The sequence below is a fragment of the Somniosus microcephalus genome, chromosome 10 (genome assembly GCF_052327205.1).
Source record: "Somniosus microcephalus isolate GS21.2 chromosome 10, FLI_Smic_1.0, whole genome shotgun sequence".
NCBI lineage: Eukaryota > Metazoa > Chordata > Chondrichthyes > Squaliformes > Somniosidae > Somniosus > Somniosus microcephalus.
The window spans coordinates 62,378,230-62,403,208 of NC_140996.1; the positions used below are offsets into that span (position 1 = coordinate 62,378,230).

General features: G+C 44.3%; 1 protein-coding gene across 5 annotated transcripts in view; it reads left to right on the forward strand.

Moving 5' to 3' along the window:
• tgds (TDP-glucose 4,6-dehydratase) overlaps positions 1 to 24,979 on the forward strand; it is an 80,846-nt gene that overhangs the window by 20,392 nt on the left and 35,475 nt on the right. For 3 of the 5 annotated variants that reach the window (XR_015079705.1, XM_085998567.1, XM_085998568.1), the window contains exons 6-9: positions 5,774 to 5,872; positions 7,594 to 7,653; positions 12,036 to 12,079; positions 22,801 to 22,966. Coding sequence is in view for 4 of the 5 variants with exons in the window: in XM_085998567.1 (XP_085854693.1) it covers positions 5,774 to 5,872; positions 7,594 to 7,653; positions 12,036 to 12,079; positions 22,801 to 22,966 (369 nt within the window). In the remaining variant the exon portion in view is untranslated. The remainder of the gene's footprint in view (positions 1 to 5,773; positions 5,873 to 7,593; positions 7,654 to 12,035; positions 12,080 to 22,800; positions 22,967 to 24,979) is intronic. The other 2 variants (XM_085998569.1, XM_085998570.1) reach the window with 2 other exon arrangements.

Below are 24,979 nucleotides of genomic sequence, written 5' to 3' on the forward strand. Positions count from 1 at the left end.
TCCTGTTGAATGCATGTGTGCAACATTCTTTGATAGTGAAATTTCCATAGTAATGATTAATAGCAACGATGAATGGCATAAAACAAAAGTACCAAATCTGATTTAATTGAAACTTGTAAATTTGCAAGTGTTGCAACTTCAATTGAGATTTTTACTTTTTATCCACCGACAAGGTTGTAAACTTTCAGCATCTCAAAATAGGTAATTTTTTCATCTTTTGTGTCTCATGATCTTGTGTCCTCTTTCCCCATTTAATGCATGCTATCTCTTCCCTTGCCTCTCCACCATGTCCTCTTCTCTTTTTCCCCCCCCCCCCCCCCCCAAAGCGCACCCTTGCCTCCCCTCTTTTTTTCTCTTTCCGCTCCTCCCCTCCGTCCTCTCTTTCTCTCCATCCGCCCCCTCCACCCCTTGCTTGCTACAGGGTGTTGGGGTTCTGTAGCTCATTCTAAATTACATGTTGATTCCTTTGGGGGGTGGGGAAGCGAAATGGCTTAAATAGAGAAAATCTTGTTCTGGGTGGAGTTGGGGTTATTCGTGCAGTCCAGGAAGTGGATCGCCGGGCAGGGGAGCTTGCAGATGTTAATGGTTAAATCCAGGATACAGTTTATTTTGTGCGAAGGAGTGGTTGGATGAACCTGGGGAGCGGTTGGATGAACCTGGGGAGTATACTCTATAGGGGTGAGGTTTGTGCCTGTTAAATACTTCTACGTTTCTGTCCCAGATTCCATCCTTATTTCTTAGAGCGAGGGAGATCGTTGTTTGTTTTCTACAAATGTAATAAAGCTTTCACACGCAAATAAAATGAGTTCAAATGGAAACATTTCTGTCCATGACTGTAGCTCAGATGTGCAAAATACTGATGCCTGATGGACAAATTTTTCTGTTGGGTATGTCATGCCACTGCAGAGTGTGGCCCATGCAAAATTGGTGGGTTGTGCACACCGTGATAGGGAGAAGATCGGGACAGCTTCAGGGGAGGACAGAGCAGGAAACTATGGGGGAAAAATTCAGTTGTTTGCGCCTCCCGTTAGCGCCTTAAGAGGGCGCTAATGGGGCGCAAAGCAACTAGCGCCCGGGCGCGGCGATGTTTGCGCCGCTCGCGAAATTAACTAGACATTTTGCGGCGGCGCTAAACACTACCGCCACAATCTCCTGCGCCGGCAGATTGTGACATCAGTCGAGTGCGCAACGCCCCAGACCGGATATTGAGTGGCGCTCCCTGCCTTACCGCCTGCTGCTAGCAACGACAGGTTGAGGGGAGCGTTTTGCTGTCAGAAAGGGACTAGGGGAGCGCTATGTAAAGGCGACCGCTTCCTGCCTTTTTTTGTCGGTGACATTTTTGCACCACGCATTCAGAGAGAGAGAGAGACTTCTGGAGAGATTCAACGCTGTGTGAAGGAGTTTTGAGTACTGAGCAGCACTTTGCAGGTTTATTTTGATTTGCCCTTCCTTGCTTCGCCAGCGCTCTGAGGTAGCGCCTCACTCCTCGGCCTTTACGCCTTAAGACAGGTGTGAAGCGCCTGATTTAGTGCTCCAATCACCTCCAGGGGCGATAAAAGCCAAGTTTGCTGTTGGAGGCGACAATTAGCGCCAGGCGCTAAACTTTGCGCACGGCCGATAATGGCGCCCCAAACGGGCGATACTGAATTTTTCCCCCTATATGTTTAAATTATTTACCTTTTAGTCATTAGAAATTTTTGAAAAATTGTTGTTGGAGGCACAACGTGAAGGGCTGTGATTGTAAACAAGGGAAAGTGACTAAGATGAGGGAAAGGCAAATGCAAGGAAGGATCAGGAAAAAGATGACTTAACTGTTAACATAGCATGTGCAGGAGGTTGAAAGAGTCTGTAAAAGGAACAAAATCAATAAAGCTAAACTTATTTTATTTTATTTTTTTAAAGTGAGGAAGAAGCTAAGTTCTGAAACCAAAAATTACATGAAGGTAAAAGAAGCTGGCAATCAGAATCTCTGAAAATCTTCAGCAAGGGACTGTGAAGGTGTTCAGAGACTGGGCATAAAAGCCACCCAGCAGCCAGATTGTGCATTTAAGAGCATGACACGTTTTATATAGCTTAAACCCATTATAAATGTGCACATAGGAATTTATGATGGAAAAAGTTAACACAAAAAATGTGACAATAGGAAGTCATGGCTCAGAGGATGCAGATGTTGAACTTTTAATTATTCAAAAATTCTATATATATATATCGCATTAAGGGCTAGAAATTCGGTTCATTTGTGCCTCTCATTAGCGCCCCTGGGGGGCGTTAATAGAGCGCAAACGACTTTTCGCCCGGGCATGGCACAGCAAATAACTCCCACTTAATTCAGCTGCAGTTTAGTGGCGGCGGTATGTCATCACCGTGCGCAGTGCCCCGTTTTCACCCACCTGCAAAATTGGCCCATGCCCCCTGAATCTGTTCCAGGCGATGGCAGCGACCGATTCAGGGGGTGGGAACGGAGTGGCAGGAGGCTCGCGGGGTGATAAGTAAAGGGGAGGTGGCGGGTAGGGGAAAAAAACGGTCGACTTGCTTGTCGCGGCCCGTTGCCTCTTTGAACGTGGAGTCTGTGCCATGATCTGGCAGCCTGGCACCACTCTTGTGTGCCGTGCTGCTGGCATGGCATTTCGCTCCCCGGTGGTTCAGGTAGGGCCCCGCAGAGTTGTGGGCTTGGGCCCTCCCCTTTAATGAGGGGAAGAGCCCTTCCATGCGGCAGCGCTATGTGGCCCAGTGTGTAGCGCTGCAGAATGCACCGCCCCAATATTCGGGGTTAGCGCTCTAAGAAGGAAGTGGAGCGCTTAAATTAGTGCTCTACCTCCCTCTTGAGCGCTAACACTGAATTTAGCGATCGCTGGTGCTATTTTTCACCTTATGAATTTTTTCCCCCTACGACTTTTATGTGCAAAATATATGAAACATCAGACTCCCTTTGGTGAGCATCATTAAAAAATAAAAATCAACCCTTTTTTTGCTACCATGATTATTCACCAATCTATCACTCCATTGATCCATTTATCAACTCCAGCCATTTTGAATGTCACTCCTGGACCTTCTCATTCTCCACATATTTGCTCAGCCTCAGTGCTCCACAGCTTCCATTGTGGACTTGTCCTTTATGAAGGGTCATGTGTGTCACTGCCCAAAGCACTGATTTTAACACCGTGGAGAAAACGCTTTCTGAGGCCTTGGAGGGACTAAAATCCTACTATGAAGAAAACCATCTTCGCGCAAACCCATCAAAGACGCAAGTTTGTGCATTCCACCTCAGAAACCGTGAAGCCAAACGCCAGCTGAAAGTAACCTGGTGTGGAGCAACACTGACGCATTGCAAGCACCCTATCTACTTAGGAGTCACCCTTGACCGATGCCTCACCTTCAAGAACCACATCGAGAAGACAAAGGCAAAAGTGAGCGTACGAAACAACATCCTGAATAAGCTCACTAACACAAGATGGGGAACAAGCCTGAAAACATTGCGAACCAGTGCACTTGCTCTTTGCTATTCCACTGCTGAATACACCTGCCCTGCATGGGAAAGGTCTACTCATGCCAAGAAGATGGATGCCGTTCTGAATGCAAGCTGCCGATTTATCACAGGTTGCTTAAAACCAACAAACACCAACAGCATATATATCCTGGCGGGTATCACTCCCCCTGATATAAGAAGAACGGTAGCCAGCAAGAAAGAGCGACTCTGTCAAACATCAGATGAGAGACACCCTCTGCATTGTCATACACCTACACCCAGCCTCCTAAAGTCAAGAAAGAGCTTCATGAACAGTGTTGTTCCATTACAATCAACCTCATCTGAAGCCCGCATCGCCTTGTGGAAAGACCGGCTCGCCAGTCTTGAACAGCTCCCAGCGATGGAAATTTTACTTGATGAAAGCCTTCCCCCTGGAGCTAATTGCAACTGGGCAACCTGGAAGTGCCTTAACAGACTTGGGACCGGTAGGTTGCTCAAAGGTGTCACTAAGCAAATGGGGATATTCAACCAGCCCGGCAACTTGTGAATGTGGAACAGGCACAGACTATGCAACATCTCCTACAATGCCCATCGTTAGAGGAACCCTGCACTGTTGCAGATCTTGCCGAATTCAACAACAAGGTGCAAAAATGTGTCCAGTTCTGGCTGAGCTATGTATAGACTGTCCGTGGACACGATAAGAAGAAGGGTCTTAGTGTTGTGTGCTGCTGGTACTATCCTTTTGAGGCATTCTCTCTTGGTCATTTGTCCGCCCTCCCAGTCCTCGTTACGCATGAATAAACTTAGGGTCACTTCTACTTGCCTGGTGTCTCCTGGACCCAGATTTGGACATTGCACTCCCTCCCAGCCTCTGACTTGGCTGCTCTGCCCCCTCCAGGCTCCCTCCATACTGCTGGATGCAATTTTTTCCTCTTTTGAACTGATTGAGCCATGATTTGGACTTGTTTTGCTTATTTTTTTTTGAGGGAGGTTTTCAACAAGTGTTAATTTGTTAAGATCTGTATTAAACTAAATAAAGCATCAGTATATAATGTTTATCAGAGTTTTTCAGTCTAGAAAGATTCCTGCCATGGAATGAGTTTCCAGATCTCTCAAAGCTGTATTATTGGATATAATTTGCCAGGAGTTGCCTGTTTCACTATCCAAGTGACCCTCTTCCACAGCAACATATTACATCAGCCGTGGTATTTTGGATACAGGAACAAGCTGAAAGAGAGTTTGGTAAGAAGAAAAGAAAAAATTGTGATTAGTGGTTGTGGGCATTTTAAACAGATAAAATATTTTGCTATAAACTAGCAAAATAAAACCAGTCAGAAAAAAAATTGTTAGCCTCCAGAGAATGAGTAGTACCCCTAACAAAAGTTGAGGATTGGAATAACTAGTACCCCTAACAGAACTTGAGAGATGGCAGAGATGATGGTGGTTCAGACAGCCTATTCCACCTGCCAAGCATGTTGCCCGTGCCAATGGACATATCTTTCCCACAGAAAAACAAAAGAAAATGATGAGTTCCCATGATGCCCAATTAATAGCAAATTTCCCAGCATGTTCAAGAACGAGATCAGGGAAAGTAATATTTGTGGATATATGTTGAAAATACTTTCACAGTAATGATCTCAAATGTTACCATAGCAACGCTACACAGGTCAAAGTAAGATCATCTAGATCTATTCAAAAGGAACGTCTGCTTATTTTTCTTAAAGGGAGAGAGAATGAGTCAGGCAACTGGAGAGCTACAGAGATGACGAGAAATTGCATGAGAGGGGCAACTTAGTAGGAGGCAAACAGAAAGGCAGAGGGTGACGGAAAGATTTTTACAGATGAAAATGAGCAGAGACAGTTATACGAAAAGAGAAACTATCTTTTCCCCCTTTTATGTATGAGCTATGCCACAACATCAACTAATACTTTTAGATGTATTTTCATTAACTTTGAAAATATAGTTTCCCAGGCGTATAGAAATTCACTGTATCTTGTGCCTAATACTCGGATGACAAATGGCTGAGTGTTAACAGGATAGCCATTTTAAGTTCTTTCCAAAAACATAACATTCTGTATACTCTTCATCATCAATTCCTATGATTGAAAGATGGGGGGGGGGGGACTGCTTTTAACATGCTGAATAATTATACCTAAAACCATGCTATGCAAATGCCATTAAGAAACTGTTTTTAAAGTAGACTTGCAATTGTAACACAGCTTGAACATGCAAATTGTCTATGTAGTAAATGTGTTTTTTTAATATATATATGTATTATTTATATATATATAACTGCTTTGATTTAGGAATTTAATGAAGCATCACCTAAACATCCCACCAATCCCTATGCAGCATCAAAAGCAGCATCTGAATGTATTGTTATGTCCTATTGGGAAAACTTCAGAGTAAGTTTATATATTGTATTTTACCAAAATATACTACAGGTACATTATCCCTTATCCGAAAGCCTTGGGACCAGCTGAGTTTCGGTTTTCGGAATTTTTCGGATATCAGAATATTATTATAAGACTGGGAAATTTGTATTTAAAATAAATTTTAAAAGTTCAGGCTACCTCTTGCGACTGTTCCGTGTCTCATTCCCCTTCCTGCTTCTCTGGAAAGCCGGATATCGGCTGACTCCTACTAAGCTGGCCCGCAAATCGGGTCGGGGGTCGGGCGGTGGGGGGAGAAAAGAATATCGGACGGGTCGGGGGTGGGGGGGGGAAGAAAAGAATATCGGACCGGTTCAGGTCGGGGGGGGGGTGGGGGGGAAAAAAGAATATCGGACGAGTCGGGGGTCGGGTCGGGGGTGGGGGGGGAGAAAAGAATATCGGACCGGTTTGGGTGGGGGGAGAAAAGAATATCGGACGGGCCGCTGTATTGTTGGGTTCACTCTCCCGGTACCTCCTTCACACTGCCCGGCTCGGCCTGCAATCTCCTACCCAGGAGGGAACTCTGTGACCCTCTGCCCTGCTCAGCGTAAGTCGTGCGCCACTCTGGTCATGTCGTGCGCACGACTTACGCTGAACGAAAAAACTTTCGGTTTTTAGAGGTTTTCGGTTTTCGGAAGTTCGGACAAAGGATAGTCTACCTGTATAAGGATTACTGATTTTTTCAAAGTAATTTTGACCAGCACTTTGATCCAGCGTAAAGTATAAACATTTCTTGACTGACTTTTTCTTCGAGTTCTGGCTGACAGATTCTAGTAGAAGTATTATTTTCTGGTGGTGTCTATCTATACATTCAAGGTGTCAACCTTGGCACAGTGGTAACACTCTCCTCTTGAGTCAAAAGGTTGTGGGTTGAAGTCCCACTCTAGACATGTGAGCACATAATCCAGACTTGCATTTCATGTCGGAGGAGCTGTCTTTCGGATGAGATGGTAAACTGAGGTGCTTTCTGCCCTCGAGTGGATGTAAAAGGTTCCAAGGCACTACCTGTACTTCAAAGAAAGAAAATTAATTGTCACTTGGAAGAACATGGGTTAATAAATGACAGCCAACACTGATTTGTTAAAGGCCAATCGTGTCTTGACTAACACGGTTGAGTTCTTTGATGAAGTAACATATAGTGGGTTGATGAAGGTAGTGCAGTTGATGTGTATATGGGATTTCAAAAGGCGTTTGATAAAGTGCCAGTCACCCCCACCCCCTCCACAATCACCGCCGCTACCCTCCCTATCCTGGCCATTACCCTCCCTGATCACCGCCGACTGCTACCTACCCTTCCCAATTATTACTATCCACTCTTCCCGATCACTGCTACCCTTTATGGACATGCCCATGGGGCGCTGTTAATGCTGCAGCAGCCCGATCTTCGAGCCCTCCTCTCTGGTTAGATGTCTGGGGCTGCCTTTTAGGCAGCTTGCTGGCGATTGAGACCCAAGGCCCAATATTAAGTGCACCTCGGGGCCTATTAATTCCGATGCAGGGATTGTTCCCTGCATGACCTTTATTGGGTTCCTTCGAATATCTAGGCCTTAGAGTCTTTTTTTTTTCTTATTGTAAAAGCTCTTCTTACATGAGGAGTGGTATATAAATACAAGTTGTTCTTGTTTAGTATGTGCATGAATTTACGTGCACTTATTTGTGTTTTAATTTTTGTTTTAAAACTATATTTTCTGTAGTTTCCAGTCATTGTAACAAGAAGTAGTAATGTTTATGGACCTCATCAATATCCAGAAAAAGTAAGTATGCTTTGCTATGTTATTCTTTAATCTAACCAGAATCTGACCAATGCTCTGCACTTCCTGGAACAGCTGACGAAATTTTTTATTTTTTTATTTTTTTTATTTTTTATTAAGAGAACATTGAAAATACTTTATGTACCTTACTGAGCATTTCTGCCACCAGGAAAATCACTGACACAATGGACTAGAAGGTCTCCCTCCATGTTATAAATTTCTAGGTTCTGTGTCTGACCTAGACCTACATGAAGTCTCCGTATCCCATGTGAAATCTGGCCACGTTTTATTTTCTGTATGCAGGTACAGCAAGTAATCAAAAAGGCAAATGGAATGTTGGCCTTTATTGCAAGGTGGTATAAAAACAGGGAAGTCCTGCTACCACTGTACAGGGTATTGGTGAGACAAAACCTTGAGTACTGCGTACAGTTTTGGTCTCCTTATTTAAGGAAAGATATACTTGCATTGGAGGCAGTTCAGAGACGATTCACTAAGTTAATTCCACAGATGAGGGGGTTGACTTATGAGGAAAGGTTGAGCAGGCTGGGCCGATACTTACTGGAATTTAGAAGGATGAGAGGTGATCTTATTGAAACATATAAGATACTGAGGGGGCTTGACAAGGTAGATGCAGAGAGGATGTTTCCCCTCGTGGGGAAATAGAAACATACATAGAAGATAGGAGCAGGTGTAGGCCATTCGGCCCCTCGAGCCTGCTCCGCCATTCAATGCGATCATGGCTGATCATCCAAATTCAGTACCCGGTCCCTGCTTTCTCCCCATACCCCTTGATCCCTTTAGCCTTAAGAAATATATCCAACTCCTTCTTGAATATATTTAATAAATTGGCCTCTACTGCCTTCTGTGGTAGAGAATTCCACAGGTTCGCCACTCTCTGGGTGAAGAAATTCCTCCTCATTTCTGTCCTAAATGGCATACCCCTTATCCTTAGACTGTGACCCCTGGTTCTGGACTCCCCGACCATCGGGAACATCCTTCCTGCATCTAGTCTGTCCAGTCCTGTCAGAATTTTATAAGTTTCAATGCGATCCCCTCTCATTCTTCTAAACTCCAGTGAGTACAAACCCAATCGACCCAATCTCTCCTCATCTGTCATTCCTGCCATCCCAGGTATCAGCCTGGTGAATCTTCGCTGAACTCCTTCCATGGCAAGAACATCCTTCCTCAGATAAGGCGACCAAAACTGCACACAATACTCAAGATGTGGTCTCACCAAGGCCCTGTACAACTGCAGCAAGACATCCTTGTTCCTGTACTCAAACCCTCTTGCTACAAAGGCCAACATACCATTTGCCTTCTTAACCGCCTGCTGCACCTGCATGTTTACCTTCAGCGACTGGTGCACAAGGACACCCAGGTCTCGTTGCACTTCCCCTTCTCCCACTCTATTGCCATTCAGATAATAATCTGCCTTCCTGTTTTTGCCACCAATGTGGATAACCTCACATTTATCCACGTTATATTGCATCTGCCATGCTTCTGCCCAATCACCCAACCTGTCCAAATCATCCTGGAGTTTCTCGGCATCCTCCTCCCAGCACACACGCCCACCCAGCAATCTAGAACTCGGGGGCACAGTTTTAGAATAAAGGGTCGCCCTTTTAGAACTGAGATGAGAAGGAATTTCTTCTCTTGGGGTCGTAAATCTGTGGAATTCTCTGCCCCAGAGAGCTGTGGAGGCTGGGTCATTAAATACATTTAAGGTGGAGATAGACAGATTTTTGCAAGATAAGGGAGTGAAGAATTATGGGGAGCTGGCGGGGAAGTGGCTTTGAGCCCAAGATCAGCCATGATCTTATTGAATGGCAGAGCAGGCTCGAGGGGCCAAGTGGCCTAATCCTGCTCCTATTTCTTATGTTCTTATATTTAAGATATTCTAAATGGATTTTGAAGTTCTGTTTATTCTGTAATATTGGAGGGAATAGATGGACATGGATTTTTGTTGCAATCTTTACACTTCATTTTTACAAATAAAGTACCAACAGCCTTTACAACGTACATTCTCATGCGTGCAGTATTGAAAGATTCGAACATTTCAATGATATGATCAACAAGTGCTAACATAGACCTATGGGTGTACATTAATACAAGTCTAATAGTAGCTGGTTTGTATTTGGAAATTGTATGATTTTTATTAAAAAGTGATTTGTATCGGGTAGTACTAGAAGTATATGAAAAGTACAAAATGCTACATTTCTGTAGTCATTTTATGGAGAAATTATTATAATTGAACCTTTCCCATTTACTCATTTCTCCTTTTTGAGCGGTGAATGTGTAAAGCACCCTCCGACAAATTCAACAAAACACTTGAAGACTACAACTGTAATTCTTTGCCTCCTTTGCAAATTTATTTATGGGAACTTTTTTTATTCCTATATATGGTAAAGCTGAATCTACAGTACAAGTTTAGCAAATCAGCACTAAGCTTGTGCCGTTGAAGATCCTGAGCTAGGGCCCGATCTAATTCTGGAGAGAAGCAGAATGTGATTCCTTCCTCCAGGGAGTCTTATTCCACTTCACCCCAGAATCCGAGTGGAGCCTGTCTCAATAACTTTGTATTAATGTTATTAGTTATAAATCATGCAGTGCTAACATTACTTGACATGTCAAGTGCACTAACAATTGGCACAAAAACAGCTAAAATTGAATGAAAACAGCTTACATTTATATAGTGCCTTTTAATGTTGCAAAATGTCCCAAGGGTTTAGGCCCAAGTAAAAGTTAGAGGGAAATTAGGGAAGGTGGTTAAGAGTATAGTTGAAGAGTTAGGTTCTAAGCAGGCTTTTGAAAATCTAGAGAAATTTGTACGTTTAGGTAGAGAGTTGCACAATATGGGGACAGATGGCTGAAAGTTTTGCAGCCAACAGTAGAGTGGAGGGGGTGCACAATAAAGCAGAGTTGGAAACAAAGCATCTCGTGAAGTGGTGCGCCGATAACAACCTGGCCCTTAACATCAAGAAAACCAAAGAAATCATTGTGGACTTCAGGAAGTCCAAAGGCGGACGTCACACCCCCATCCACATCAATGGGGCTGTGGTGGAAAGGGTGGACAGCTTTAAGTTCCTCGGAGTCCACATCACGGAAGACCTCTCCTGGTCCCTCAATACCTCCTCTCTGGTGAAGAAGGCCCAGCAGCGCCTATATTTCCTAAGGAGGCTGAAAGGATGTAACCTGTCACCCCTGATCCTCTCTAACTTTTACCGCTGCACAATAGAGAGCATCCTGACGAACTGTATCACAGTATGGTATGGCAGCTGTAGCTACTATGACCGGAAAGCCCTGCAGCGGGTAGTCAAAACTGCCCAACGCATTACCGGCACCCGGCTACCGACCATAGAGCACATATACCAGAAACGCTGTTTACGGAGGTCACGGTCCATCATCAAAGACCCTACCCACCCCAGCCACAGTCTGTTCGCCCTCCTGCCATCTGGGAGACGCTACAGATGCATTCGCACCCGTACGACCAGATTTAGGAACAGCTTCTTTCCCAGGGCTGTCATCCTACTGAACTCCACAAATAAACTCTAAAGCCTGCACATCTGCCAATGCACCTTATTATGGTTATGTTTATGTTAATGTATTACAAGCCAAATGTATGTTGAATGTTTAAATGTCTTAATCTAAATGTACACTCTCGGGAACCGCAAGCCTACATTTCGTTGTACTGCACTTGTGCACTAACAATGACAATAAAAGTTGATTTGATTTGATTTAAAAACCATAATTATACGGCAGTAAATCTAGTCTGTATAAACCACATAATTCTTGTACTGTTTGTTATCCTGTGTAATCATTATTCTGAAAGTAATTGCAACTGCACTGTTCCAACATTATCAGAAAGATATGTAGATAAGCTGGGGCAGTGCAGTTGCAACTCTTATAACTTGTATCAGTTAGGATCCCAATTAGCTCAGGGTTAGTTTATTGTTTGGATCATTTAAATATCATCTTTGCTTTAGCAACACATTTATTGCTTTAATAAAGGCCCTTTTGGATCAGTGTTGCATTTCTTATTAGAATCCATTTTAAAAGAATTGTTTGAAATACAGATGAGGAAAGACATTTTTCTGTGATCTAATGCAAAAAGCTGCCTTGTGGTTTTGTAATTTTAATGAGCTGCCTTTTGATGTTTGCTAAAATTTCCATTTGTAATGTTGATTTAAAAAATTGTGAAATAATTAAGATGTAATCATGGAAAGTTTGATGTAAATTAGAATATAATAAATTTACAAGCAGTAATCTGACACAAGTTTGCTAAACTCACCAGACTTCATGTGTGCATTTATATGTAGTCTTTTTTTTTTAAAGTAAAGTGTAATCCATGTTTGTGATAGATGACCAATTCTTTAATTTTTCTTTAGGTTATCCCAAAATTCATAGCCTTATTGCAACGTAACCGAAAATGGTAAGTAGCTTTATGAGATTTGAGGCTTTTGCAAAGTTTACATTTTGTTGCCCATTGGATTGTGCTTTTTTTTTTAAACTGTTGAATGACGGTTTAATACATTTTTGAGTGTCAAAATGAAATTCGTATTGAAAGTATTTTTTAAAAAGTGTAAATAACTATATTTTGCACCCGATGGGTCAGTAGCCTCAATGTATTGTTGAGGCTAAGTCATCTTTAAAGATTGGTGAGCCCCACTTTGACATAACCAGGGTGGGTGAGGGGGAGAAGTTGGATTGGGAGCTGTTCTGCAGCCTCTTATCACCCACTGCTATTTCTGGGATTTTCAGTTGAAAGTGACATTGGGTGTATCAGCTCATATATAGGTCAGTGTATTATAATATAAGAGGCAAATAGTAAGATGACATCTTGCAACATAACTTGTGGAGTCACAGTGCTGTGTGCTCAGAACACCAGTGTGTTCAGTGGCTGTGGAGGAGTTGCAATTTCATTTGACCCAGCATCCACAACCTTTGGGGCGAGATTTGCACTACCGAAGAAGAAAGTGCTTCTTAAGTGTTCTAGCTCTAATTTTAGGTTATTATGGATTTGTTCTGGATTCTCCCACCAGAGAAGAAAGTTTTTCTGTATCTACCCAACTGAAAGAGCCAATTTCAGTGATTTGAGAAGGGTTCTAGCATAGGTGGACTAGAAACAAAGATTGACCAGGAAAACAGTAAATGAGAAATAGCAGGCCTTCAAGGCGGAGATATTTCTGGTGTAAACCAAGCTAGAGCTCCTTGGATGACAAAGGAAATAGAGGTTAAAATAACACATGTTCAGTACAGAATAGAGTAGAAAACCAGGCAGAATACAGAGAGTGCAGAGGAAAATTGAAAAAGGATACAAGAAGGGCAAAGAGAGAGTATGATAAAATATTAGCAGGTAACATAAAAGGGAACCCAAAAACCTTTTATAAACATATAAAAAGTAAAAGGATAGTTAAAGGAATGATGGGGCCGATTAGGGACAAAAAGGAAAATCTTCATGTGGAGGTAGGGTGAATGACTGAGGTACTGAATGAGTCTTCACAAAAGAAGAGGATGAAGTTAATGTTCCAGTTGAGATGGGGGGAGTAGAGATACCGGGTAGGATAAAAATAGATAGAAAGGAGGTGCTAAATCGGTTGGCATCGGTCCAGGTGGGATGCATCCTAGATTGCTGAGGGAAGCTAGGGTGGAGATAGCGGAAGCTCTGACTACAATCTTTCAATCCTCCTTGGATATTGGAGTGATGTCAGAGGCCTGGAGGATTACAAATGTTATACCCCTGTTTTTTTTTTAAAAAGGGGAAACTAAAGGGGAACCATTTCAGTGGTGGAAAATTACTAGAGACCATTGTCAAAGAAAAAATTAATTCTCACTTGGCGAAGCATGGGTCAATTCGGGACAGCCAGCACGAATTTGTTAAAGGCAAATCGTGTCTGACTAACCTGATTTTTGTGTGCGTGTGCGTCCGAAAGCAGGCGAGGGAATCGCGATGCGCAATTAACCCACGCCCGTTGATTGTAATGCAGGCAGCACACCAACCTTGTGCTGCCTACTCATTTGAATGTCTCTCTGCATCCAGCCAGTGCTAACCATGTTGTTCATTGGCTGCACGCATCAGCAAGGGGGCAATATCGTGAGCAGCTAGCACCACTTAAAGCTAGCCTGCTGCTCTTAAAAGGGAGGTGCATTGTGGCTGGAGCAGGTGCTGAAAGTGGTGGTTGAAGAGATTCTGACCTGGGAAAGAGTGAGGAATGGCACAACAGGAGAGAGAGTGGGCTCCACTGTTTTCAGATGCTGCACTGGAGCTCTTGATAGAGGAAGTGGAGAGATGTTCTGTATCTGCAGAGCAGAAGGAGTCCCTCCAGACACAGTCAAAAGGCAGTGGGAGCTGATAGCTGTGGCGGTCAATGCCAGGAGTCAAGCCCCGAGGACCTGGATGCACTGCCACCAGAAGTTCAATGACCTCACGCAAATGGTCAAGGCCAGTGAATAGAATCATAGAAATTTATGGCACATCTCTCTTGGTTACGGCAGTTCAAGTGCATATTCAAGTTCTTTTTAAATGCGATTAGGGTTTCTGCATCTACCACCCTTTCAGGCAGTGAGTTCAGACCCCCACCACCCTCTGAGTGAAAAAAGTTCTCCTCCACTCTCCTCTAATCCTTCTACCAATTACTTTAAATCTATGCCCCCTGGTTATTGACCTCTGTACTAAGGGAAATAGGTCCTTCCTATCCCCACTCTATCTAGGCCTCTCATAATTTTATACACCTCAATTAAGTCTCCCCTCGGCCTCTTCTGTTCCACAGAAAACAACCCCAGCCTATCCAATGTTTCCTCATAGCTAAAATTCTCCAGTTCTGGCAACATCCTCATAAATCACCTCTGTGCCCTCTCTAGTGCAATCACTTCTTTCCTGTAGTGTTGTGACCAGAACTGTACTCAGTACTCTAGCTGTGGCCTAACTAGTGTTTTATACAGCTCAAGCATAACCTCCCTGCTTTTATATTAAAAGCAGTAATCCAGAGGATTGGGAGCAGTTTAGGATTCAACAAAGGAGGACAAAGGGATTAGTCAAGAAAGGGAAAATAGAATATGAGATTAAGCTTGCAGGGAACATAAAAACTGACTGTAAAAGCTTTTACAGATATGTGAAGAGAAAAAGATTAGTGAAGTCAAGCTTAGGTCCCTTGTAGTCAGAATCAGGGGAATTTATAATGGGGAACAAAGAAATGGCAGACCAATGAAAGGTCTGATGAAAGGGAGGAACTGAAAGAAATCAGTATTTGTAAGGAAATGGTGTATGGGAAATTGATGGGATTGAAGGCCGATAAATGCCCAGGGCCTGATAATCTACATCCTAGGGTACTTAAGGAAGTGGCCCTAGAAATAGTAGATGCATTGCTGATCATCTTCCAACATTCGATGGAATCTGGAACAGTACCCATGAATTGGAGGGTAGCTAATGTTACCCCACTATTCAAAAAAGGTGGTAGAGAGAAAACGGGGAATTACAGACCGGTAAGCCTGACATCGGTAGTGGGGAAAATGCTAGAGTCCATTTATAAAAGATGTAATAGCAGAGCACTTGGAAAGCAGTGACAGGATCGGACAAAGTCAACATGGATTTACAAAAGGTAAATCGTGCTTGACTAATCTACTGGAATTTTTTGAGGATGTAACTAGTAAAATAGATAAGGGAGAACCAGTGGATGTGGTGTATTTGGACTTTCAGAAGGCTTTCGATAAGGTCTCCCATAAGAGATTAGCGTGTAAAGTTAAGGCACATGGGATTGGGGGCAAGGTATTGACTTGGATAGAGAACTTGTTGGCAGATAGAAAGCAAAGAGTTGGAATAAACGGGTCTTTTTCCGAGTGGCAGGATGTGACTAGTGGGATACCGCAGGGATCGGTCCTTGGACCCCAGCTATTCACAATATATATTAATGACCTAGACAAGGGAACTAGATGTAATATCTCCAAACTTGCAGATGACCCAAAGCTGGGTGGGCGTGTGTGCTGTGAGGAGGATGCCGAGAAACTCCAGGATGATTTGGACAGGTTGGGTGATTGGGCAGAAGCATGGCAGATGCAATATAACGTGGATAAATGCGAGGTTATCCACTTTGGTATCAAAAACAGGAAGGCAGATTATTATCTGAATGGCAATAGATTGGGAGAAGGGGAAGTGCAACGAGACCTGGGTGTCCTTGTGCACCAGTCGCTGAAGGTAAGCATGCAGGAGCAGCAGGCAGTTAAGAAGGCAAATGGTATGTTGGCCTTCATAGCAAGAGGGTTTGAGTACAGGAACAAGGATGTCTTGCTGCAGTTGTACAGGGCCTTGGTGAGACCACATCTTGAGTCTTGTGTGCAGCTTTGGTCGCCTTATCTGAGGAAGGATGTTCTTGCCATGGAAGGAGTTCAGCGAAGATTCACCAGGCTGATACCTGGGATGGCAGGAATGACGTATGAGGAGAGATTGGGTCGATTGGGCTTGTACTCGCTAGAGTTTAGAAGAATGAGAGGGGATCTCATTGAAACTTATAAAATTCTGGCAGGACTGGACAGACTAGATGCAGGGAGGATGTTCCTGATGGTCGGGAATCCAGAACCAGGGGTCACAGTCTAAGGATAAGGGGTAGGCCTTTTAGGACAGAAATGAGGCGGAATTTCTTCACCCAGAGAGTGGTGAACCGCAGGAATTCTCTACCACAGAAGGCAGTAGAGGCCAATTCATTAAATATATTCAAGAAGGAGTTGGATATATTCCTTAAGGCTAAAGGGATCAAGGGGTATGGGGAGAAAGCAGGGACCGGGTACTGAACTTGGATGATCAGCCATGATCGCATTGAATGGCGGAGCAGGCTCGAGGGGCCGAATGGCCTACTCCTGCTCCTATCTTCTATGTTTCTATATTCTATGCCTCAGCTAATAAAGGAAATATCCCGTATGCCTTCTTAACTGCCTTATCTACCTGTCCAGCTACCTTCAGGGATCTGTGGACATGCACTCCAAGGTCCCTCTGTTCCTCTACACTTCTCAGTATCCTACCATTTATTGTGTATTCCGTTGCCTTGTTAGCCCTCCCCAAATGCATTACCTCACACTTCTCTAGATTGAATTCCATTTGCCACTTTTCTGCCCACCTTACCTGTCCATGATATCTTCCTGCAGTCTACAGCTTTCTGCCTCACTGTCAACCACACAGCCAATTTTTGTATCATCTGCAAACTTCTTAATCTTATCCCCTACATTGAAGTCTAAATCATTAATATATACCAGAAAAAGCAAGGGACCTAGTACTGAGCCCTGCAGAACCCCACTGGGAACAACCTTCCAGTCACAGAAACACCCGTCGACCATTACCCTTTGCTTCCTGCCACTGAACCAGTTTTGGATCCAACTTGCCCTGATCCCATGGGCAGACTGGTCAGCAAAGTAAAAGCCATGTGGGACCATATCAAAAGCCTTGTTAAAATCCATGTAGACCACATCAACCCTACCCTCAGTGGCACACAAACTGAGGGAGCAGGAGCTAACCGGAGGGGACAGGCATGCCTGTATGTCCTAACCCCCATGGAGGAGACGGTGCTGGCCATTATTGGGATGGCCATTGCTGAAACAGTGGGCAGTGGCAGGCCTAAAACCATCGACAATGACAGTGTCCTCATACCTAATCCTCTTTCTCACATCCCACCTCCCCCTTATCCCACACTCTCTCCTGATTTACAAGCTGCAGATGGTATAAGCAAACACCTCTTCCTTCCCCTGCCCCTTGCTCCCCGCACCACAACCTTGCCCATGTGCCTTTTTCCTTTCAGATACCAAAGAGGTGCAACCTGGAGGAATACCAACAAGAGAGTGATGATGAAGAGACAGCATTGTCACTTGATTTCACACTCGCAACTACCAACTGAGATACTGACACTGCGCATATCTTAGAGGATAGATTAGAGGTGGGATCTGCACGTGGTGAGACACCAGGCACGAGTGGGCTGCAGCCAAGGCATAGGGAAAGGATAGTGCAGGTGCCAGTTCGCCGGAGGGTGAGGTCACAGACGGGTTCCGCTGCAGAGGACTCGGATGAGGATTTCAATGGGGCAGCCGACAGAAGAATGCTGATGGGTATGCAAAACCAAAATGCTTCGTGCATTTAGAAGCCTGCCAGAAAGCCTGTGGTCAATGTCGAGGAGCTTGGAGGAGACCAGCACCAACTTGGCACAGGGCTTTGCGCAGAGCATGGAGTCCATCCTTTCCAGCATAGAAGTGGTGGCTAACACAGTTCACACACTGGTGGACCCAACCATAATGCAGCGTCTGATGGCCGGTATTGCAGCACAAGCAGCAGCCACCCACCGTATGAGTGCTTTAGTGGAAGCTCAGACTGCTATCATGCAAGGTCAACTTGCTGCCATGCAAGCTCAGACTGCTGCCATCATGGCTGTGGATTACAGTGTGAAAAGGTGCTTTCACAGCAGTCCAGCAATCTGTCTTCCAACAGATTGCTAGGATTGCTGAGGCACGCCCCAGGGAAGTGGTAGTGGCTCCATGGAGCACAAACCTGCTGTCCTCTCTCAGGAAAACAGAATTCTTCTTCCCAACCCTGCCACTCCACCAGTGCCCTTGCTGTTGCATGCCAGCCAGCCCAGACTGCTGCTGTCAATGCCAAGATGTTGCAGTCGAGGCCAGGCCTTCTCAGCCAAGAGCTACTCTAGGTCATCTTCCAAGGCCATCTGCAGTCTCCTCCACTGAAAGTCAGCAGTCTTCCACCAGCCATGCTGCAGCCAATGGGGTAGCACTGCGTTGGAGCACTAGGACAGGCAAAGGCACACAGGATACCGGCACTAAGGGAAAATACAAGGGCGATTTGTTGACTTTTGTATGCAATATGGCATCATTTCACTTATAAATTTGGTTTGGGGAAGTATTTATTTTGTGGTGGCTTTTATCTTTGCATTGTGGCCAAGCGATCGCTGTGATGGTCAGTGACGAGGAAGATAAGGTTGGTGAATGGGGAATTGGGATTGCAGTTACTGGTATCGCACTTGGATGAGTTCTTCACGGACAGCCCGGGCAGAAAGGTGCTGTCTAGGTTGCCTCCTCCCTTCCTCTTCCTCCTCCTCATGCTCCTGCTCCAGCTCCTCAGCTGCTCGTGTATAGCTGGTAGCAAGGGCTGTGCCCTCATGTTGGCAGACCACCAGAATACAGCAGAGCTCCTGCAGGGCGGTCCAGGCAGCGGAAGCGTTGTTTCAGCATGCTAGTGGTCTGCTCTATCACATTTTGTGTGGCAGCAGGGCCTTCATTGTATGCATGCTGCGCCCGTGTGCATGGTTACACACCAGAATCATATGCCATGTAGTCAGCGGATAGCATTTGTCGGCCAGTAACCACCCTTTGGTTTACCGTGGTGACTCAAATACAGCTGGCACAGTGGACTGCCACAGAATGAAGGTATCATGACTGCTACCAGGATACCAGGCATTGACCTGCATAACTTGCTGCCTATAGTCACACACCAGCTGGATGTTGCGGGAGTGGAATTCCTTTCAGTTCTGGTATAGTGCAGAGTTGACATGTGGCGGCCACAAAGCGCTGTGCGTGCAGTCAATGGCACCTTGCACCATGGAGAAGCCTGCAAACCTAGCGAAGCCGCGTGCTCGCTCAGCCTGCTTGTCTCTGGCAAGAGAATAAAATGTAGTTAGCTCTCTTTTTGAATAGAGAACCCCCTTATGCAACAGTGGATGACAAACTGCAAGATGTTGCAAATATCTCCAGCTGCAGCCTGGAAGGAGCTAGATGCATAAAACTTCATCGCCACAGTCACCTTCAAAGCCACTGGCAATGCAGTCCGTGTCCTACTGTGAGGTTGCCGTCATGGCTGCGGCAAGTGGCAGATTTCACTGAAGACATCCTCACTGAAGCGCAGACATCTCTCACATTGTTCCTCAGAGGTTCAAGTAGGAGAATTGCTCCATGAACACCCTGGGCTGATATGGCCTCCTGCTGAGAGCCCTTCTCCTCCTCCCTCTTCCAGCAGCTTGTCCTGCTCTGTGTGGCCTCCAAGTCATGATGTATTCCAAAGGGAATGCCTACTAATTGCACCCATGTCTGGGAGCAACTGGTTTGTGCAGAAGCCTTGAAGTCAGCAAAAAGTCCTGCCGCTCCTGCCACACCACTTCCTGTAGACTTTTGCAACTTAAAACAACTATAGAAATCACCAAATACTTGTAGAATCGTAGCAACAGCTGGAAGAAATCAATTCGTAACTAACCTGTAAGTAGTTTATGATCCCGTTAAATAGCACTGGTGGGAGGTCCTTCCTGCTGTTGAACGTGTGTTCAGCTGTGCGAGGTTGAGAGGGAGTTGGCTGGTGCATTGAGGTTTAAATGGCAGCACTAGTTGACATCATGATCTGCCTGCTGTGCAAACCTCTGAACGTCACTACATGCACACTAACTCCTGCACCAATATGGCGTCTGGCGTGATTTGTCCCACAAGTGTGCGCACACCGCAGACACCATTTTGGAGCTCTAAGGGCCAAAAAATGGGTGTTAGCGAACCCAATTTCTCGCCGATGGACTTTCAGAAGGTATTTAAATACCGTGTAACAGACGTATTCAGAAAATAGAAGCACATGGTCTTAAAGGGATGGTGGTAACTTGGGTACGTAATTGGCTAAGGGATAGCAGGCAGAGAATAGTGGTGAACGGATGTTTTGCTGACTGGAGAGAAGTATGCAGTGGGGTCCCCCAGAGGTCAGTATTGGGACCATTGCTTTTCTTGTATATAAATGACCTGGAGTTGGATATAGGTAGTACAATTTCGAAGTTGCGGATGATACAAAATTTGACAATGTAGTAAGTAGTGAACTGGATAGTAGCAGACGTCACGAGGATATAGACAGACTGGTGAAATGGGCAAATACATATTAGATGCAGTTTAATGTGGATAAGTGTGAAGCGATGCACTTCGGGAGAAAGCTTTGGAGAGGCAGTATAATCTAAATTGTGAGGGTGCTGCAAGAGCAGAGGTACCGGGGATGCATATTCACAAATCCTTGAAGCTCGCTGGGGCAGTTGATATGGCAGTTAAGTATGGGATACTTGGCTTTGTAAATAATGGCATTGAACACAAAAGCAAAGAAGTCATGCTAATCCCTTTACAAATTACTGGTTAGGCCTCAGCTGGAATATTGTGTACAATTCTGGGCACCACACTTTTAAGAAGGATGTCAAGGCCTTGGCGAGGTTACAGAGGTGGTGTACCAAGATGATACCCGGGATAAGGGACTTCAGTTATATAGAGAGATTGGAGAAGTGGGGATTGTTCTCTTTAGAGTAGAGAAGCTTAAGGGAGACCTAATAGAGATATTCAAAATTATGAGGGATTTTGATACAGCATGTAGAGAGAAACTGTTTCCTCTGGCAAGTGGGTTGGTAACTAAAATTTAAAATAATTGGCAAAAGAACTATAGGGGAAATGAGGAAAAATGATTTTACACAGAAGGTTGTTACGATCCAGAGCGCTCTACCTGAAAGGTTGGTGGAATCAGATTACATAGGAACTTTCAGAAAGCAATTGGACATGTATTTGAAGAGAACTAATTTGCAGGGTTACATGTACAACGGACTAAATGGCCCCCTTCTGTGCTGTGTGATTCTACCTTATCAAATCCCTTTATCATTTTAAATACCTTGATTAGATCTCCCCTCAACTTTCTAAATTCGAGGGAATACAAGCCACGTTTATGCAACATGTCATAATTTAAGCCCTGGTATAATTCTCGTGCATCTGCTCTACACCCCCTCCAAGGTCAATTATTCCTCCTTGTGGTGTGGGGCCCAAAACTGAATGCAGTACTCTAGATGGGGTCTGATCAAGCCTCTGCCCAGCTGAAGCATAGCTTCCTCCCTTTTGTATTCCAGTCCCTTTTGAGATAAAGGCCAACATTCAGTTAATCCTTTTGATTACTTTTTGTACCTGTGCACTAGATTTTAGTGATTTGTGTACATGGACACCCAAATCCTTTTTTGCTCTTCCACAACTCCTAGTTTCTCACAATTAAGAAAATATTCCAATTTGTCTTTCTTGGCTCTAACGTGGATGATCATGCACATCCCCACATTAAACTCCATCTGCCACAGTTTTGCCCACTCACTGACTCTGTCTGTCCATTTGTAACAGATTATGCCTCCTAACCTATTGTCATCTACAAACTTGGAAATACAACTCTCTCTGCCTTAATTCAGATCATTGATATATATGGTGAAAAGCTGAGTCCCCAGTGCAGATTTCTGGGAAACACCACTTGTTACATCTATCCAATCAGAATACATTCCCTTTATCCCTACTTTCTGCCTCCTACTTCTCAACCAATTACCAACCTATGTCACAAGGCTACCTCCAATTCTGTGCACTTTCATTTTTGCTACTAATCTCATGTGGAACTTTATCATATTGTTTAATGGAAAAACAAACTCAATAGAGCTAGCTTGTCTTACAGGATCTCTGCCATAACATTTCTCAGACCAAAGTACAAAATAATAACCTGCATTTATATAGTGCCGTTCACAACCTCATGACGTCCCAAAGTGCTTTACACTTCAAAAGCACATTATTGTCTGTAGTCACTGTGGTAATATAGGAAAATGCATTGGCCAATTTGAATGCCGCAAGGTCCTACAAATTTTAATGACCAGATAATCTTTTTTAGTGATGTTGGTTGAGGGATAAATATTGGCCAGGACACACTTCTAATAGTGCTTTGGGATCTTTTACTTCCACTTAAGATAGCAGATGGGGCTAACTTGGTTTAATGTCTCATCTGAAAGATGGCACCTCCTACAGTAAGGCACTTCCTCAGCACTGCGCTGGTGTTTTTTATGTGCTCAAGTCTTTGGTGTGGGATATGAACCCATAATCTTCTGATTCCGAGGCGAAAGTGCTACCACCGAGTCAAGGCTGACACCTGGGATAATGCACAGAAGTTTATAAATGTTCAAAAATGCCACTAACTAATCCAGATAAGGAGAATTGGTCAGGAGCATCTTTATCTACAGCCTTGGATGGGCTATATCATGCTTCTTGTGTATCAAGTAGCATAAATATTCGAAAGATCAGTAAAAATTTAGAAACAAATTCATATTAACTTCATTTTTGGAAACCAGTCATTCTTTCTTTTCCTCCTGTTAGCTGCATTCATGGAATGGGAGTTCAAACACGTAATTTTCTCTATGCTACGGATGTCGCCGAGGCATTCCTCACAATTCTTGAGAAGGGTGAACCTGGTGAGATCTACAACGTCGGCACAAATTTTGAGATGTCCGTCATTGAGCTTGCCAAGGAGTTAGTTCTTCTGGTAAGTTAACTTGAGATGGACTGGTGTTGCTGGGTTTCCCAAATAATTTTCTTCACTTTTACCTCACGCTGATTGAAATTGGGCAGCTGATCTACTTTCCAGTATCTTCAATGCCAACCTGATCTAGCCACTGGGAGGTATGCATGAGTGACATGGTGTGGAAAGAGCAGTGCTTGGTTTCCTCCTCCAATACTACAACTCCGGGGGATGGGGTTGAGAATTTGCACCTAAAACATTAACTTGCCTCTAGTCTGCACAGATATTACCAGACATGCTGAGTGTTTCCAGCAAGTTCTGGGTTTTTTTTCCAGATTTTCCCAGCTTTTATTTTGCTTTTTTTTAGTGCTGGTGTGGTTGGGGGGGGGGGGGGGGGAGGGGAAACAAAAACTTGCCAGGTATAGAGTTGCAGGTATAAATGTAAATTTCTGCCACCTCGTCCCACCCATTCATCAATTATAACAGTGCTTTAAGTATTAGTGCATTTTGTTAGGGAAATTGACGGGATTGAAGGCCGATAAATGCCCAGGGCCTGATGATCTACATCCTAGGGTACTTAAGGAAGTGGCCCTAGCAATAGTAGATGCATTGATGGTCATCTTCCAAAATTCTACAGACTCTGGAACAGTTCCCATGGATTGGAGGATAGCCAATGTAACCCCACTATTTAAAAAGGGTGGTAGAGAAAAAGTGGGGAATTACAGACCGGTAAGCCTGACATCGGTAGTGGGGAAAATGCTAGAGTCCATTATCGAAAATGTAATAGCAGAGCACTTGGAAAACAGTGATAGGATCGGACAAAGTCAACATGGATTTACAAAAGGTAAATCATGCTTGACTAATCTACTGGAATTTTTTGAGGATGTAACTGGTAGAATAGATAAGGGAGAACCAGTGGATGTGGTGTATTTGGACTTTCAGAAGGCTTTCGATGAGGTCCTAGTGCGAGCAAGCACTGAGTGCGAGTCATCAAAGAGTGCTGTGAGTTTGGGTAAGTGTGAGAGTTCTTTAATTGTTATTTCTCTTTAAATCATTCTTGATAAGATTACTTAAGCAGTTTAAGTAAAGGGGAAGAGTTAAATATTTGGGATTCTGTTGGTTTAAGAAGAGTAAAACAAGGTTACACTGCAGTAGGAGTAAATTGGCACAGCAGGCAGTGGAAACCAGTTTTCTAACCAATCAGCAGGGGTGACTCATTTGGCTGTAAACAAACAAACAGTATAAAAAGACCAGTCCTAGTGTGAGCAAGCACTGAGTGCAAGTCATCAAAGAGTGCTGTGAGTTTGGGTAAGTGTGAGGTGGGGTGTTAGGTGCTCTTTTCAAACTTTAACTCTGTGGGTTGCAGTTAATAAGGCCTTTCTGGTGCAGAGTGACTGTTGGTAAACCATTTAACTGGTGTAACTAGAGGGATTGATTTAATTTAAATCCAATTAATTAAAGGGGATACTAGCATCTAAAATCGGGCAGAGGGCGTCCATAACTAACAATAAAAATTTTAATTAATTACATCGAATGGAGCAGGTGATATGTTACTGTTGCGAGATGTGGGAGCCGGTGGACCCCATTGAGGCTCACGGTGATTACGTCTGTGACAAGTGTTTACAGGAACTCCAGCTCCGTGTTGATGAGCTGGAGTCTGAGCTTCAGACACTGCGACACATCAGGGAGGGGGAGAAGTACCTGGACTCTGTGTATCAGGAGGTGGTCACACCTATGAAGTTAATTAATTCAGATGTAGCCCATGGTCAGGGACAGGATGGTGTGACTACGAGTGAGGCAGGTACGGGGATCCAGGAGGTAGAGCTGGAGGAGCCGCAGCCCTTGCTCTTGTCCAACAGGTTCGAGGTTCTTACTCCCTGTGGGGACGGGAGCAGGGACTGCAGGGAGGATGAGCAACCTGGCCACAGCACTGTGGAACAGGGGGCCATTCAAGAGGGGGGAGTAAATGTTGTAGTGGTAGGGGATAGTATTATTAGGGGATAGATAGAGTTCCCTGCAGCCGGGTGCGAGGGTCCC